At 36.1% G+C, this 16821-nt stretch overlaps 4 protein-coding genes across 4 annotated transcripts; 3 read left to right on the top strand and 1 right to left on the bottom strand.

Moving 5' to 3' along the window:
- Window positions 1-647: 647 nt before the first annotated feature.
- HER10_EVM0009656 (uncharacterized protein) lies at window positions 648-1109 on the top strand (the record flags this gene model as incomplete). The annotated part of the gene is made up of 1 exon (XM_035479137.1): window positions 648-1109. The coding sequence occupies one exon, from the start codon at window positions 648-650 to the stop codon at window positions 1107-1109; it is 462 nt and encodes a 153-aa protein (XP_035337556.1).
- A 250-nt stretch (window positions 1110-1359) lies between these two features.
- Window positions 1360-2922, bottom strand: HER10_EVM0008554 (uncharacterized protein; the record flags this gene model as incomplete). The annotated part of the gene is made up of 2 exons (XM_035478071.1): window positions 1360-1482; window positions 1555-2922. The coding sequence occupies 2 exons, from the start codon at window positions 2920-2922 to the stop codon at window positions 1360-1362; spliced, it is 1491 nt and encodes a 496-aa protein (XP_035337453.1).
- A 10931-nt stretch (window positions 2923-13853) lies between these two features.
- On the top strand, window positions 13854-15029 carry HER10_EVM0004431 (beta-lactamase; the record flags this gene model as incomplete). Its single annotated transcript, XM_035474077.1, has 1 exon — window positions 13854-15029. One exon carries the CDS (start codon window positions 13854-13856, stop codon window positions 15027-15029), a length of 1176 nt encoding a protein of 391 aa, XP_035337125.1.
- Window positions 15030-15764: 735 nt separating this feature from the next.
- On the top strand, window positions 15765-16770 carry HER10_EVM0000431 (aflatoxin biosynthesis ketoreductase nor-1; the record flags this gene model as incomplete). Its single annotated transcript, XM_035470214.1, has 4 exons — window positions 15765-15913; window positions 15982-16468; window positions 16540-16590; window positions 16647-16770. The coding sequence occupies exons 1-4, from the start codon at window positions 15871-15873 to the stop codon at window positions 16768-16770; spliced, it is 705 nt and encodes a 234-aa protein (XP_035336806.1). The 5' UTR covers window positions 15765-15870.
- Window positions 16771-16821: the final 51 nt, after the last annotated feature.

Here is a 16821-nt window from a genome sequence, read left to right as displayed (position 1 = left end):
GTACCTTGTCACTTTACATCTAGTGTGGTCTTAAGGTGGATGCTGAAATGATGTTCAGATTAGTCCCCTGACACAGGATAACGTCTAAGTATCAATACGTTTCCTTTCGACACTGGTTCGTATTTTGAGGGTAATTCAAAGTAAAGGCGTTTGAATCTATACAAGCATGGCAGCTTCGTACATGAATTAAGAGCTTTCCCCAGGATCTTTAAAAAGAGCAAATACTTATCCAAACCTTATCTAATGAATGCTCCAATCATAGTCCAGTCCTCTCTAAGATGTTCCCGAATCGTTCCCGAATCGTTTCTCAATCAATCCTCAATTCATCCTCAATCAGTCCTCAACAGAACATGATTTCGTACATCCCATTGCAATCGACTGTGGGGCTTTTGGGTGATTTGGACACCGCATTCAAAACTACACACACATAGTCAATCGAACTATACGAAACTCAACTTCAAACAGCCTCGCCAACGCCAACTACTGAGCAAGCGCCTTCTATTATCCAAATGAATTACCTGTCGCATTCTGCTAGCCGTACAGGGGCCTTCGACGAACTCGGACCCTGCCATGGATGCGGCACTTCGAAAACGCACACAGACCTGGTCACTTTCGAGTGCTCTCTCTTCGAGCGACTCAACGCCCAGATGCAGGAACAATTCACCGCCCAGAGCCAGATACGAGATATCGAGGAACAGAAAATGCCTGTCATTCAACTTCGCCTGTCCAAAATCCAAGACGATATTGCCTTCCTAGAGCGACAGATCGAAACCGGGACCCGCGGCCGCGCCGCCGCCAAGAGACGCCCGGACGAGCTTAAAGGGGAGAAGGAAGAGCTTGACAAGGTTATTAGCATGGCTCGAGAAGGTCTGAAAGCTGCAGAAGCTAGTCGCGTGGCGGCTATGGAGATAGCTGCTGAGATTAGGAACGACATCAAAGAACTCCATGGTATAAGTGGTCGGGCCGAGAAAGATCAATGGATTCAAGGGCGCTTGCAGAAGCATGCCGACGAGGATAAGCTATTGAGGGCACAAGCTGAGTCTTTGTTTGGCTCAAACTGGGAGGAACGCTTTGCCGCCCAGTCGGATGTGCGTGAGCAGTGGGACTAGCAAGGCATTTGCTCCATGTGAGGTGGCTTTGGTAATCTTATCAAGTTTCTCTGCTATCATCACAATGCCGATATCTTCAAGAAGAAGACCCGAAAAGGGATTAATTACGGCGGCTTTTTGTGGTATTGCTGTGTGCCATTGGGAATCCAATCAGGAAAGTATCAGAAATGTCAGCTAAAGATTCATATTGGAACATGCTGCTCAGGTATCTCGAGACTGTGCTCCTATCCCTTTCTCTGAACCTGAATTCTTAGTCTCGCTTCACACCTAGTCTTCCAACACTTCTCAACCCCCATAGGCTCACGGCTACAGAAATAAAACTCAGCCCGCAACTGAACCACCAACCAGCATGGTAACCTCGAAGCAGTGCTTCCTTTGCACCAACGCTTTTTGTAAGCGGTGAAGACACTTGCTGCGCTATGACAGCGGTCGTGGCAATGCCGACGCTTTTACCAATCTGGGCGACCATGTTGAATACACCGCCCGCCAGGGCTTGCGTCTTGGCCGGGAATGCGTCGGTCACGACCAACATGGCGATGGTGTACATCATGTCTGCTCCGATAGGATTGATGGCCATTGCTTGGAAGACGGCCTCCCAGTAGCTGGGGCCATTGACCCTACACAATGCTGCCAGCAGGAGCGGAGCGAGTCCACTCACGAAACAAGCCACGGGCACGGCGTAGGATGCTCTGAGACGTGACAGGAAGACCGCAACGGCGATATTCGTGAGAATGCCGCAGACGGGTGCCGGTAGGAAGTACAAGGACGACGTCAACGTCGAGAAACCACGAACGTCCTGGAGGTAAAGTGCCGTGAGCTGCTCGCTGGCGTTGAGTGCACCCCAAACAAGGAAAACTGTGAAGCACACTGAAGTGAATGGTTCGTTTTTCCACAACTCGTTTGGTATCAGAGCTGGCCGCCCTCGTAGCTTTTGGTGGTGCATCCAAAAGACGTAGACAGGCAAGAGGGCCACACCCGTGCCGAGAAGCACGATATTGAGTGGTTGACGCATATGCTTGCCCGCATCAGAGTCCGTAACGATTCCCAGCACATAGGACATGAAAGCCAGGCTCATGCTGATGATCAATGCCCCGATCCAATCCAGCTCTTTTCGCAAGCGGGTGAGAGTTTCCCAGCCCAAAGGCGCAGCGTCATCAACGCTTACTGGAAGTGCCCACAGAGCAATGGCCAGGACGACAACGTTAAGAATCGCAGTGGCATGGAAACCCCATCGCCACCCGACAGTGCCGCTAAAAACACCGCCAAGGGCAAGACCTAGTCCAAACCCAACGGCTTGGCCACCGCCCATAGCAGAAAAAGCAGCAGTGCGTGTACGCGGCCTGGTGCTGTGAGGGAAAGCTGACGATACGATGCCTGCGGCGCTGGGCAAGCACATTGACGCCGCGACACCCGCAAAAGCGCGCAGTGCGATGAGCTGGGTCGAAGTTTGGGAGAGACCTGCGCCTAGGGCGCTGCCGGCTTGGAGCAGGGCACCTAAAAGACAGACGCGCCGGCAACCGAGAAGGTCAGCAGCCGTGGCGCAAAGGAGTAGAGTACAGCCACATGCCAGCGCAAAAGCAGAAGCTGGCCATAGTTGAAGGCCAGCTGGTATGCCTATGTCCGCCGCAATTACCGGTATGCACACTGTCAGCAAGCCGGCCAAAAGGTTGCTGATTCCGGTGATGCATGTAATGGAAAAGATGATGGCGGCCGATCTGCTTTTTGTTGGAGTCGAGTTGACAGGTTCCGCAGTTGTTGACGTTGGGCCTGAAGCGGCGCTGGCTGGGTGGGAAACAACCGGTCCGAGTTCCATTGTGTACAAGTAAGGCAGTATGAATGTCTGCCATCAATGAGAAGGAGAACAGCTCGCTGGCGAGGGTCGCGATAGAACTCACTCACGACTATTTAACCTTTGTAGGCGAAAATATCCGTTTGTGGAAGAACTACGGAACAAGGAGCCATGTTGTAATACAGATATACGTACATTGTTCAGCCCATCAGTGAGTGTGACGTACCACGCGCTCTCTTCAATTGCCTTAAGTCGCGCAAAAGGGCAAGTTCTTTGCAAGTACTTTGTAAACGAGCGATCGAGGCCCACAATAATCTAGGCAATAGGGACCTAGGAATCTACAGTACATAACTCAAATAAGGGATTTTCGATGGAACACATCATAGTCAGTCAATATGATCATGTTTATCCACAATAAGTTCTTCCAGCACTAATTACATGCCCAGATTACACCTCGCATCATGAACATCCAAAAGTGAGAACTCCGATGCTGTTATTGGGGTTTCTCGCGTGCAATTCTTTACAGGGTTAATAGAGCTGGTCCACCAGAGGGCTACGAGAATAGGTTAGGCTGGCAGCAACTCTCAGAAACCCAGATTCATTCAGAGAAGCCACCTAGAAAGTCGTCAGTGACAGAAAAGGCTTACAAAGCGATGAATCCAACAACTGATCCAAAGGCAATTGTTCAGCAGCAAACCGTCAAGACCGCATTTGAAGACAGGAGAGTATGCTATATTATGCAACAGCACTTAGGAAGTTCAACCCCGTAATTCATGCAGTACTTGTTTGTCTTAGGAGAAAGTTATTGAAATATTAGTGAAATAGTTCTACTGATTTCGTATTCAGTATTTTACTAAGTAAACTTTTGGAGTAACTCAAATACCTGAGTCTTTCCTACACTTGCGAAACGCTGGGAGACGTGAAAGCTTGATCCGTAGTATGTCTAGTATTTGTACTTCCTAGACCAGCAATGCGTAACTGCCTCTGAAAGACGGACAGTAGAGTATCTTCACTACGTGAAGTATCCCTGGCCTTAAAGCTGAAAGCAAGCTTCCGAAGCATTGGAATAGAAACTGCCATGATCGTAGCTGATATCTCGGCGCTTTCCCAGACGAACAGATGGTTGAGCGTATCTAGCGATGTATTGTACTAGCGTCAGATCGAAGTAATAGATAAATTCCATGAGTATCGGGACAAGGAAAACCAGTTCGATATTAACTTACCCGCGCTTAATGAATCAAATCCGAAGAGATATATAACTTTGACCACTCCAGTTGCACCAGCACTACATGTCCCATGTGTGGTAAGAACACCTAAGCCCTGTTATACTTCGTTTTGGAAGAAACTCACAATATTCCCATGCTCATGGCTACACAGATTCCGACCTTTTCACGTGTGCTGAGATGCATAGGCCAAACTATTTTCCAAGGCAACAGTGACAAGAAGAAGTCCATGAACGCAGAATATGCTGAGATGAGTTTAGTAATACGAAAACTGAACCTAGCTTGTATGGAGGCGCTTACCACCAACAAAAATACCGAGGTTAATCGACATCTCGAGCGGCCAGCATGGCGGAGACGCACCCGCAACACAGGGGTTCAGAAATAGTGGCAACCAGACCGCTATGAATAGGTTCATCGAGAGTACTATAAACCACAATACCCATCGTAAAGGTCCTGTGACTAGGCGCATAAAGGTAAAGACGAATGATGTCTTACTGAGTCCCCATGCCAGGTTACATAGTACCGCAGCTGACTTACTAATTACGGCCAATTCATGAATAGTGAGGATCGCCGCAAATGTGGCCCGACTGAGAAGCACAATACGGAGGAACAATTGGGCAGTAAAAAGTATCTGAAGTTTGTGTTGAATAGTCAGAACTGATATGCTTCTGGAAAGGATTCGGCGAGTTCTCACCCATGCCACCACTAGGCAGTAATCATCAACAGCGAGCTGACTTTGAACAATTCGAGTATATATCCTGAGAACAAGGAATATAGTAGCGAGGAGAAAAAGTACCGCCAGCGACGCGATTCCCCTGATAATCGAAGATGGTAGCTTGTCAGCCATCGCTACGTGCGTATAACACGGGCTGCCAAGTATCGATTTGCACTGCTTCAATCAAAGCTTGTGCATGGAAAAGCGGGTAGACAATTTTGAGAGGCGACCATAGCCTTGATATACTAGGTACGCTTTTGTCTATTCTACGAGTTCTGTCCTCTGCGTCAGGGCAGTGACTATTTACCGCAAAGCCTTGGAGAGCTGGATGGCTAGCGCGATCCTCAGATCACCCACCATTCCTTCCTGGCGTAGGCTGGGCGTTGGGAAAAGCAAAGATGTGATCCGGTGTATGAGTGACATGGGCCCACTGCGTGACTCCGTTGACGTAGGCCACACGAGGTCACTGTGTTGATAGGTATTCATGTTTGATATGAAAATTCTTCTTATGTGTCACAGCGAAATGCGCTGCCATTAGCCATTTACAGCATTAATTGAAAAGTACAGTTGCCTTTGTCAAGTCATATGGTCACTACTTACTTTTGATAGGATGCCTCATGCGCAATTTATTCACATAGGTAGTGTCGTATAGTCACAATAGGGGCATCGACGTTAAATATAGAGAACGGTTATCTATTAAAAATAGGAAATAGGCACGAGACTCGCTCTAAAATAGAGGGTATAAGCGAGTATAGACCTCGGTAATTATATAACCGAGGTTATGTAATATATAGTAAGACTATAGATAGTTAAAGCTATTATAATATACCCCCCTAGATAAATCCTTATTTAAAAAAAGCGTACTAAACTACCTATATTATTATAAAAAGAGTTACTAAACGTATAAATTTAAATAATACTATATAAAAATCTAATTATAAAAAGAATTATAAAATAAATCGTACTACGTACTTAGTTATAAATATAAGGTAAATAAATAATAATTTATTAATTATATTTATTATTATAAATAATCTCGAGGCTCTCTTATTAATAATAAGTAAAACCGAGGGTAGCTTTTTATTAATTAAATAATTAACTTTTAATTTAAAATAAGTAAGTAAATAAATTCTTTATAACCGCTTATTACTCTAACTTTCTTTTCCTCTTTAACCTATATAATAAAACTAATTATATATATATACCCTTATTTTTAACCTTAACCCTGTAACTACGTTTATATATATACCGTTACTTAGGAGTATAAATTTTAACTAATATTATTATTTAAAATAAATAAGTAAATAAACCTAGGTTAAAAAGCGTACTTATACTACTATAATATATAAAACTAAGTATTTTAAAATAAACTTAAAAAAGTAATAGCTCCCTGCTCTTAATAATAATCCGTTTCTAAGTATATAATTTATTTTTATACTAAATATTAATTAATAAAATAATAATATCGTACTATAACTTAATTTTAAACTTATTAACGTTCTTATTTATAAATAATAGTTAATAAGTTAAAAAAATTATTTAAAAAGAGGGTAAAAATAAGAGTAATTTAGAGCCCTCCTCGCCCTCTTAATAAGTATAAAGTAGTTCCTTATAAATATACTATTCTTTCTTTAATATTATTATTTATAATTCTAATTTTTAATAATATACCCTCTAGTACTCCTAATATTAAAAACTTTTTAAATAAGTACTATTATTATTTAATTTTAAATACGTAAGTTATATTAAAAGCGCCCTTAATAAACGAATAGAGGGTAATACTTCTTAAGCTTAAATACTAATAATAAATATATATATTATTAAACTAATAAAAATTTAATTATATTCCCTTAAAAACGTATATATAAACTAAATAAAAATTTTTATATTTTAAATAAGTAAAAAAAGAATAGTATAATAATATTATAAAAGTTAATTTTTATATATACTGTTATTTTAAATTAATTACTAACTATTTCTAAGACCTAACTTATATAACGTATGTATTATATAAGGCTATAATTATTAATAAGTACTTTAATAAGAATAAGAGTAAAATAGCTTGTATAAATAAGGCTAGGGTAAAGAAGTATTTATTAATACTTTTTTTACTTAAAACTAAATTAAAAAGTTAGTTAAAAATATAAAAGTATTAAAACTTCGTTTATAAAATTAATAATATTTAAATTAAAATTAATTTATTAATATTTATATCCTCAGGACGTAATACTTATGTTAAAATCCTTTTAAATAAATACGTACTTATTTTTTTAAATAAATTTTTTATAATAACTTAATAAGGTTGTTAAAATAATTTTATACTCCTAGCTATAAGTTATATTTATAAATTAAAACCCGTTACCTGGGTATTTTATTATTTCTTTAGTATTTTTTTTTTATATAATTATTTTTATATATCTTTTATATTTAAAAGTAATATAAAATACTTAAACTTCGCTTATAAAAATTTTTTATAAAAAAAACTATTAGTTAATATTTTATTTATTAATATATAAACTATTTAAAAGATTTTTTACTCTTAATATAATTATATATTTTAAATATTAACGTAATAAAAATAAGTTAAAATACGTTCCCTTTTATTATAAGTTTAATTATTTAATAATTATTATAATAAACTTTTAAATATTACTAAGCTTAAGTAATATATTACTAAATAAGTATTTTAAAATAAAGGTCTTTTTAATAATATATTCTAAGCTAAGTAGTTTAGCTTTAGTTATTAAAATTATTATTATATTTTATTTTATAGCTTTTTACTAAATAAGTTTATTAAAAAAATTATATATCCTTAAAATAAGTATTAGGTTTCTTTATTATTTATAAATACATTACTTATAATTAATAATACTTACTTATCTCCTGAAGTATTAAAATAAATTATAAAATAATAAGTATAATATAAATATTATATAACTTAGTTTATAATAAAATAGTACTAATAAAACGGGTTTATTAAAAACTAAAATAGTAAAGCGTATATAAAAATAATATTAAATTATATTATAATTATTATATATAAGATTAACCTTATTTTTTTAAAATAACTTAGTTTTAATTAATAACGCTACTCCTAAATTCTCTTTTAATTAGCATAATTAATAATAGTATTATAAGTATATTAAAATTAATAAGATCGAATTTTTAATAACTTTTAATATACTAGTTATAAATAAAATAAATCTTTTAATTTAGTTAATTTCGAATAATTTTAATACCTAAATATTACGAAACTAATCCCTAGTCCTTTAATTTATACTTTTTTAAATCCTTTAGTTACTTAACTAGCTTCTTAAACATAATCTTTATAAAATAGTATAAAATATTATTTATATAAAAAGAACTAAGACCTTTTTATTTTAAGTTTAAAATAAGTATAAGTCCTCGTTCGTAAATAAAAATCTAAATAATTTAAGAATTACTAAGAGCTCTTTATATTAGAATAGGGGAGCGTTATAAGCGCTATAAAAGGCTCGTTCGAGTTTAATATACTTACTTAGCTATTTAAAACTATTTAAAAGCTCGTATATAATTAAAGGGTTACTTAGTTTCCTTACTACGTTTAGAAACATATTTACAATATTATATTAATAAATTTCTAAGTTAAATTAAATAGTAATAGTTATAATAACTTTAAAAATCCTAGTAATAAAAGTAACTATATATATCTTTTAAGTAAGTATTACTTTTAAAAACTATCCCTAATATATATCCTCGTTTTATAATAATCGAAGTAATTATCTTTGTTAAATTTATAATTAAATACTTATTTAAATAAAATCGGTTTTTTTAAACTAACGCTTAGTTAATAACTTTTAAATATTTATTTCCTCTAGCTTTTTAATTTTTATATAAATAGCTTTAGTAAAATAAGTTTTAAGGGCTTAGGTATTTTAAGGACGTTTTATATTTTTAAAAAAATAAGATTATTTATATATATCTTATTATTAAGAAATACGGTTAGTAAAACGTACTTCGTTTTATTAATTATAATATAAACGTAGTAATAGAGCGTTTAATATACCCTAAGTCGTTTTATTAATCGCTTTTATTAATTATATATATATATTAAAAAGGTATCCTAGTTTTGCTCTATATAAAAGAGAGTAAATATTACCTAAAATTCCCTATAATTTAGGTTTTAAATAACTATTTTTAGTAACTAATTTTTAGCCTCTAGCTTTATTTATACTTATTATCCTTATAATTATTAAAATCGGTTACTTTAGAATTTTTATTTAAATTGTTTACTTCTTTTATTTCTTAATATAGGCTCGTTAACTAAATAGGATTATCGGGGTTTAAATAAGTAAAAAGCCCTCTTTATAAAAGCTTATAAGAGTAATATTTTTATTTATATATATATTATATCCTTAATCCTCTTAATAAAAGAATTAGCTTCTTATAACCTCGTTTATAACTTTAATTAGCTACGTAAGGGTTATACTTAGTTTTAGACTTTAAAAATTAAAAATAAGCTTAGGGATAAATAACTACCTACTTGTTTATTTAAAAATAAACTAAGCTTTTTATAGCCTAGTTTTTTTATAAAGTAGGTATAAATAATAATAAGTACTCCTAGTTAATTATTAATAAGGCTTTTTCTTTATTTATAACTCTAAGTAATTATAGCTCGGGATTAATAATTATAAGTAATTATTAAATTTTATTTATTATAATCCTTAATTTAGGTAATTAAATTGCGGCTTTTACGTCGTTTTTAAATAAAATACGGTCTTATTAAATATTATATTTTATATAGTAATAATTTTTAAAAACGAGAGGATTTAAATTTTATATAAATTATAAGTATTTATTATATAACCTATAAAGTACTTAATATACCCTCTATTTTATTTTAAAATATCTCTTATTAATTTTTTTATAGTCCCTAAAAAAGTATACTTAGTAATTATATACGTACGTCTACCCTTAATAAGGACGTAAATCGGGCGAACCTTAGTATATTTATTAATTATTACTACTTAAAATAATAGCTAAACTAAATTTTTTAATTTAAATTAGTAAGAGCTAGTTAATACGTTATTTTAGGTTAATATTATATAAATAAGCTATTATTAATATAGCTTTTATTTATAGTTTATATAATAAGCTAGTAGTAGATATTATATTAATTACTTTATTAATAATTTCTTAATTAGCTTACCCCTCTTCTATTTAGCTTTTTATATATAAAGGGGTTATTCCTAGCTCTTTTATTTATATTTAAAAATAAGTCTTATTATTAATTATGATTATTATGTATTCTACGTTTTATTTAATTTTATAAATAGCTAGACCTTTTTAAGTACGTACTTATTGTTTAAAAAATAAAATTTTAAATATTATATTATAGGTTTTTAAAACTTTTAAGAAAATAAAAATTTTATTTAAGTATTTATTTTTAATTAGTATTAACTATTTATTTTGTTTAAAAATAAGTAAATAGTTAAAGAGGTTTTACGAGACTTTAAAATATAATTTTATTACCTTTTATTTTAAAGTTCGTTTAGAAATAACTTTTTATATAAGTAATTATATAATATTAGTATTTTAAATAGCTTAGTTTTTAATCCTTACTCCTAAATAGTTAATACGAGCTTTTTAATATTATTAGTGCGAAGTATTTAAATTAAAAGTATTAAAACTACGTAAAATTTATTTAGTTATTTCTTATTTAATATAAAGAACGAGGTATTTATTAATTACAAATAAAAATTATATTTATTAATAAGGAGAGGCTTAAATAGAGAATAGGATAAATAGGGCTTATATTTTAAAAAACTAAGTTAACTTTCTTAATAAGCTACTTAACTACGATATTTTTAAACTAGTTACCGAAACAAAGAATATAATTAAAACTAGAATATTATATACCTATTTTTTAAAATAAGGCTTTTAATATAATATTAATATAGAAGTTCTTAATAAACCTAATATTTTAAAAAGTTAGATTTTTAGTTCTTAGTCCCCTCGTTTTTATAAGGGTATTTTAAATAATCCTCGTCCCCCGAGCTAGTATAAAATAAGACGCCGTCTTAGAATTTATATTCTTAATCCTATTATATTATTAAATTAATCCTCGCTCTAAAAGTAACTAGTTATTAACTAAGTAGATAGTACTATAGTTATTTATAACTATATACTTTAAAAGTAAATATAAGCCTAAAAAAGGAATTAAGAAAATAATAGGATTAGTATTTTTACTAATTATTAGGTCTAATTCTAGGAGTAGAGCGACGTTAATAATTATAGTTATAACGTTTAAAGAGTAAAACCCTTTAAAATCCTACTTTTTTATTAATTTATTAGGCCTATTTAGTCTTTTACCTCTCTTTCGAGTATTATTATTAAATTTACTAAGAGCCCTCGCTCAAATCTAACCTTTTTAAACAAGGTTAGTACAAAAATTAATATATTTATCTATATTTAAATAGGTAATTATCTTACTAACTTTAGGTATATTTAATTAAATATATTCTTACTTTTTTTTAATAAAAATAAACTCTATTTTTACGTACTTAATTAGTTTTTAATAATAAGACTTATTATATAAGTACTCCGTAAACGAGTTAGGTTTTATTTTATTCTATTTAGTTTAAACGACTTATTAATATTACGAAAATTATAAAGTTTTATTTATAATTTTTATTATATACTCCTCTTTATATAAAAAGTTATTAAATATTTTAATATAATAGCCTATATTAAGTATTACTTTACCCCTTTATTCTATTTTTATAATATTAATAAGTTCTTAATTAAACTAATTTAAAATAAAATATTAAATAATTATATAAAAAAGTTTTAAAAATAAGAATCCTTAAATTTTAAGTAGCTAAAGCTATATTACTTAATAGTAAATAAAATAAAAGTCCTTAATTTAAATAATAAGATTAATATTAAAGTTTACTTTATTTATAATTACGTTAAATTCTTTTTAAATAATTATAAGCGAGCTTAAGTTACTTAGAGCGTATTTTTATTTAAGAACCTAAATTATTATATAAAAAGAGTAGTTAAATAAATCGATTAGTTTTTTTATATTTTTAAGATTTTTAAGTAATGGAGTTAATAATTTAACGATTTATAAATTTATATAATCTCTCTTTTTATAACTAAGAGATCGTTTTAGAGGCCGTTTATTAAATAAAAGAGGTATATTTTTTAAAAAGCATACTTAATTAATTATAACTAGCTTAGGCTTCGTAAAAGAATTAGTTATTTTATAAAGCTATTTTATTTTACTAGTTCGTCCCTAGCCTCGTCCTCTAATACTTATTATTAAATATAAGAATCGAGTTATTAGTTATATTTAGTTATAGCTACTTAATAAGCTTATTTTTAAGTAATATTTCGTATCTTAATATATTCTTTAATAAATAAAATTAACTTAGTAAATAGTAAGGGATTTAAAAGGATTTAATATTATTTAAGTTTAGTAAGTTTTAAATATCTTTCGAGCGGCCTTAACTCGTAAAGCGAAGTACTACTTTAACTAATTTTATTAATAGTTAAGTTTATACCTAACTATATTAAAAGTCTTTTAAAAATATTATTACTTAAGAATAAGTTTTATAAGTATAATAGGGTTAAAATTAAGTATAAAAAGAGTATAATAAATTATAGCCCTTAAAAAGTAACTTTTTAATAGAAGTATAGGGGTTTAAATTAGAGCTAGGTTTATAACTATTATATAATTATAATAGGGGTATTAATATTAAATATAGAGAATGGTTATTTATTAAAAATAAGAAATAAGTACGAGACTCGCTCTAAAATAGAGGGTATAGGCAAGTGTGGACCTCGGTGATTATATAACCAAGGTTACGTAACATGCGGTAAGACCACGGATAGTTGAAGCCATTATGACAAGTAGAATATGCCTGACCTATCCCATGCGAATATGCATCCTGAGCAGGGTACAGGTAGTTTTCTAATCTAATTTGTAGCAAGGAACATCAGGTATTCATTAACTCGTGAAAAGCAATTATGTGTGGTGGAAAGCCTGCCATAGGAATGTGGCGTTTGTTGGCCTTCAGAACTGGCCAACGAAAGTAGACAGATGTGGTTGCACCGTCCCTTACATGCCCGACTAGCGAATAGATGACCGCAGACGCACGTCTCCTATTTTGTGCGATCGAGATCATCGAACAGAACACCAAAATACTTATAAATTCGACACAGAACAGTTCTAATATGCATTTTAGGCCTATAATCTGAAAACAGCGTCATTATTGTAGTAGAAAGTTTTACATGGAGTCTTTATTTACTATTATTACTAAGTAGGATTTTTGTTTTGTGTTTCTTTCAACAAAAGAAAAGAATAGTCGAGGGGGACGGGAATTACACGATACGGTAATTATACTTTTATTCTGGTGCTAGGTCAATTGTGCCGCAAGCTTACATGCACCTTTGGCTAGAGAATTCTGGACGCTTATCTGTATCCGCTTCGTATGATGCTCCTTAAACTAGCCAAAAAACTTCCAGACTTGGATGATTCCGGGGCACCTCGGAAGTTGAGCGTTGTCCGGATGGCCTGCGCCGACAGTAAGCAGCGGGACGACGGCAACGAGAGCGCTAAGAAGCGCCGCTGGCCTGCATCACTGCCCAGGTGCTGCCTGGACTCAGATATACCCCGGCGAGTCGGTGGGTGAAGTACCGACTAGGCGCCGCTCCGACCGCCGGCGAGTCGGCGGGGGTAGCTGCCGACGATGCACTGTGAAAGCGACAACGCGCACGGCGAGACGCCTCGAGGCGGAACGAAGGCCTACACTTTGTCAGCCTGCATCTAAAGCCGTGATGGCTCGGAGTGAATAATCACCGATAATGTGGGCATCGTTTGGATATTGATCATCTATATAATGAGAGTATATCGCCGCATGCCCAGTGAGTTTTGTAGACTCAGTCTTCATCATCAATCCTTCAATCAGCTTCAACCCCTACCACTCATACTATAGGTCTAGTGCTTATTCCTGGTCAACATTTTCGTGATCATGACACAAACACAAATACAAACACACGGCACTTGTCACCCTAAATTCCAAGAGGTGCGCAAGCAACTCCAGGACAATATCTTTTCTGGGGAAGAAGTCGGCGCCGCCATTGCTGTCAACATTGATGGCAGCGATGTTATAAACCTGTGGGGTGGTCATACGGACAGGGAGCGCACCACACCATGGACCGAAGACACCCTTGTTACTATCTTCTCCTCCACGAAAACCGTCCTCAGTCTCGCCATCCTCATTCTCGTTGACCGCAAAGTCCTCTCCATCAACGACAAGGTCTCCAAGCATTGGCCTGGGTTCGCCGCCAATGGCAAAGAAAATATCGAGATCCGCCACATCCTCTCTCACACGTCAGGGGTCTCTGGCTGGGACGCCGATGGACCGCTCTCTTTCGAAGACATCTCCGACCTTGACGCCGCTGCGGCAAAGCTAGCTACGCAGGCGCCGTGGTGGGAGCCTGGGACAGCGTCTGGATATCACTCTTTTACTTTTGGCCATTTACTAGCAGCCATCGTCCGTCGCGCGACAGGCACAACGCTAAGAGACTTCATTATGGAAGAGATCGTGAAGCCACTGGGCGCAGACTTCCACTTTGGCGTTTCCGACAAAGAGCTCCCCCGGACGACGGATGTTATTTCCGCGCCTATGCCTCCCCTCAGTCCTGGCATGGGCCCCCAGCCGGGGTCCATCACGTTCAAGACCATGAACCCCATGCCCTTTCCCTCGGACTTCGCTAACGGCCCTACCTGGCGTCAGGGTGACATCCTCGCCGGGAGCGGGCATGCCAATGCCCACGCGCTCACGCGGATCCTCTCGATCATTAGCCTCGGCGGCATCGTCGATAGCAAACGTTTTCTCTCACAAGACACCATCGACCTCATATTCGAGCAACAATCCAACGGGATTGATCTTGTCATGGGCGTGCCTATGCGTTTCGGTGTTGGCTTCGGCATTGCGGGTGAAGGTGGCACAGCAGTTGCTGATTTCCTGCCCAACGGACGAATTTGCTTCTGGGCAGGCCTCGGTGGATCATTCGTCCTTATGGATCTAGACAGAAAACTCACCTTTGCATACGTGATGAACAAGCTGTCCATGACGGGGTTGGGAAACAACGCCGCGAAGTCTTACATCAGGGCCATTTACAAGGCATTGGAAGCGCAGTGACATGAGGTCGTGAAAGGTTGCATAAGGTAGCACGACTTCTTGGTTCCATCGAATGGTTATCATGTAAAATACTAAATGATACAAATCATTTGCAATTATCAAACCCCCGCAACATCCACCTCGGGATTGGATGATGTGATGATGAGATCAATGCCGCAAAGGTTCAGCCCGAGAGTAATACACCAAAATCGTTGCCTATGTGAAATCAAGCTTCTCAAGTTCCACACACGGCAGGCAGAAGTTTAGAAATTGGGCTTCTTTAGCTCTATCAAGTGATTGCGATTGGTTGATCGAGAGATATAAGCTCTAGCATTGGCTCGCATTGTTGAACATCACTAAGCCACTAGACCAAGATCATGGCCGCGAGCCGGACTCTCGTTCCAACCGCATATGCAGCTTTTCTCCACGGTCATGCGCCAACAGTAAAGTGAACCGTTTTTGGGCCCGCATCATTTGCAGGTTTTCTTACTACGACTGGCTCGGATGTCTTTCCAGATAAACAGGCAGCAAGTTTCTGGCGCCGCATTTTTTAACCAGCACATGCAGTTAACCCCTCACTGCGATTTACGTTAGGCAGCAATTTATTCTGAAAGCGAACAACACCTGGCCAAGAAAAGACTAGACGGGTTTTCTTGTCTCAGTGGCTTCGGATAGTTTGTAAGTAGTTCAAGAATCTATAAAGGCATTGCAACAGTTTCTATCGTCACAAGATCGGATCATAGACTGCATACATAGGTACCAAACACCCGTCTTGCCTCCTGTCTCGTAACTTCCAGTCCGATTACTCTTTGCTTCAAATTGAACTCTCGGAACTTTCTGAAATTTCAAAAAGTATCAGAAGATGTCTACACCAACTGTTGTGCTCATCACCGGAGTCAACAAAGGTGGGTCCTCTTTGTCAACTCTTGAACCAGTTGGAAATCTTCACGTCTCGAGTCTAATGGCGCGCTAGGTATTGGCAAGGGACTTCTGGAAAAGTACCTCGCTCGGACGAATCATACGGTCGTCGGTAGCGTGCGAGACACCAAAGCTCAAGCATCCCAAGACCTGGACAAACTTCCCAAGGCAGAGGGCTCCCGGCTCCTCCTCATTAGTATCGATAGCATTTCACCCACCGATCCTCTCCAAGCGGTCAAGGATGTCGAAGCAGCTGGAATCAAGCATGTAGACCTCATCATTGCTAACGCTGGCATGGGCCCGATGCCACCCAGAAAGCTGGACACCGCCGAGATCGAGACGGTAGAGTACACTCTGCAGGTCAATACTCTGGGACCCATTCGTCTCTTCCAGGCTTTCAAGTCGCTTCTTGACAAGTCTAGTTCTCCGAAGTGGGTTTCGGTTTCGAGTGGTGCTGGCTCCATCACCAACTGCGAGAAGTACATGGCATTTCATGCCGGTGCTTACGGTGTGTCCAAGGCCGCTCAGGATTGGTTCACTGTGTAAGTGATTATGCACAGTCGGATGGTGTACGAGCTCCGAGATTAAGTCGCTCACATGTCGTTCATAACAGAGCTATCCATGCGGGCAACCCTTCGCTGGTAGCACTTGCCATTCATCCTGGGTAAGTAGTTTCTGAGGCTAAAGGATGTCGACAAAATATGCTGACCTGAGACGTAGACATGTTCAAACAGAGATGGGTAACATCGGTGCGCGCATCGTGGGACTCAAAGAAGCACCGCATACGATTGAGGAGAGTACTTCGAAGACCATAGACTTGGTGAGCTGTCCCAATCTCTTCTAGGTTCTCTAAAAGTCGCTGGGACTCAAGTTGGCTGACTGAGATATTGATAGA

The sequence above is a fragment of the Colletotrichum scovillei genome (genome assembly GCF_011075155.1).
Source record: "Colletotrichum scovillei strain TJNH1 chromosome Unknown Contig00002, whole genome shotgun sequence".
Taxonomy (NCBI): Eukaryota; Fungi; Ascomycota; class Sordariomycetes; order Glomerellales; family Glomerellaceae; genus Colletotrichum; species Colletotrichum scovillei.
Note: the sequence above shows the minus strand (reverse complement) of the source record. Positions and strands in the feature narration are given on the sequence as shown.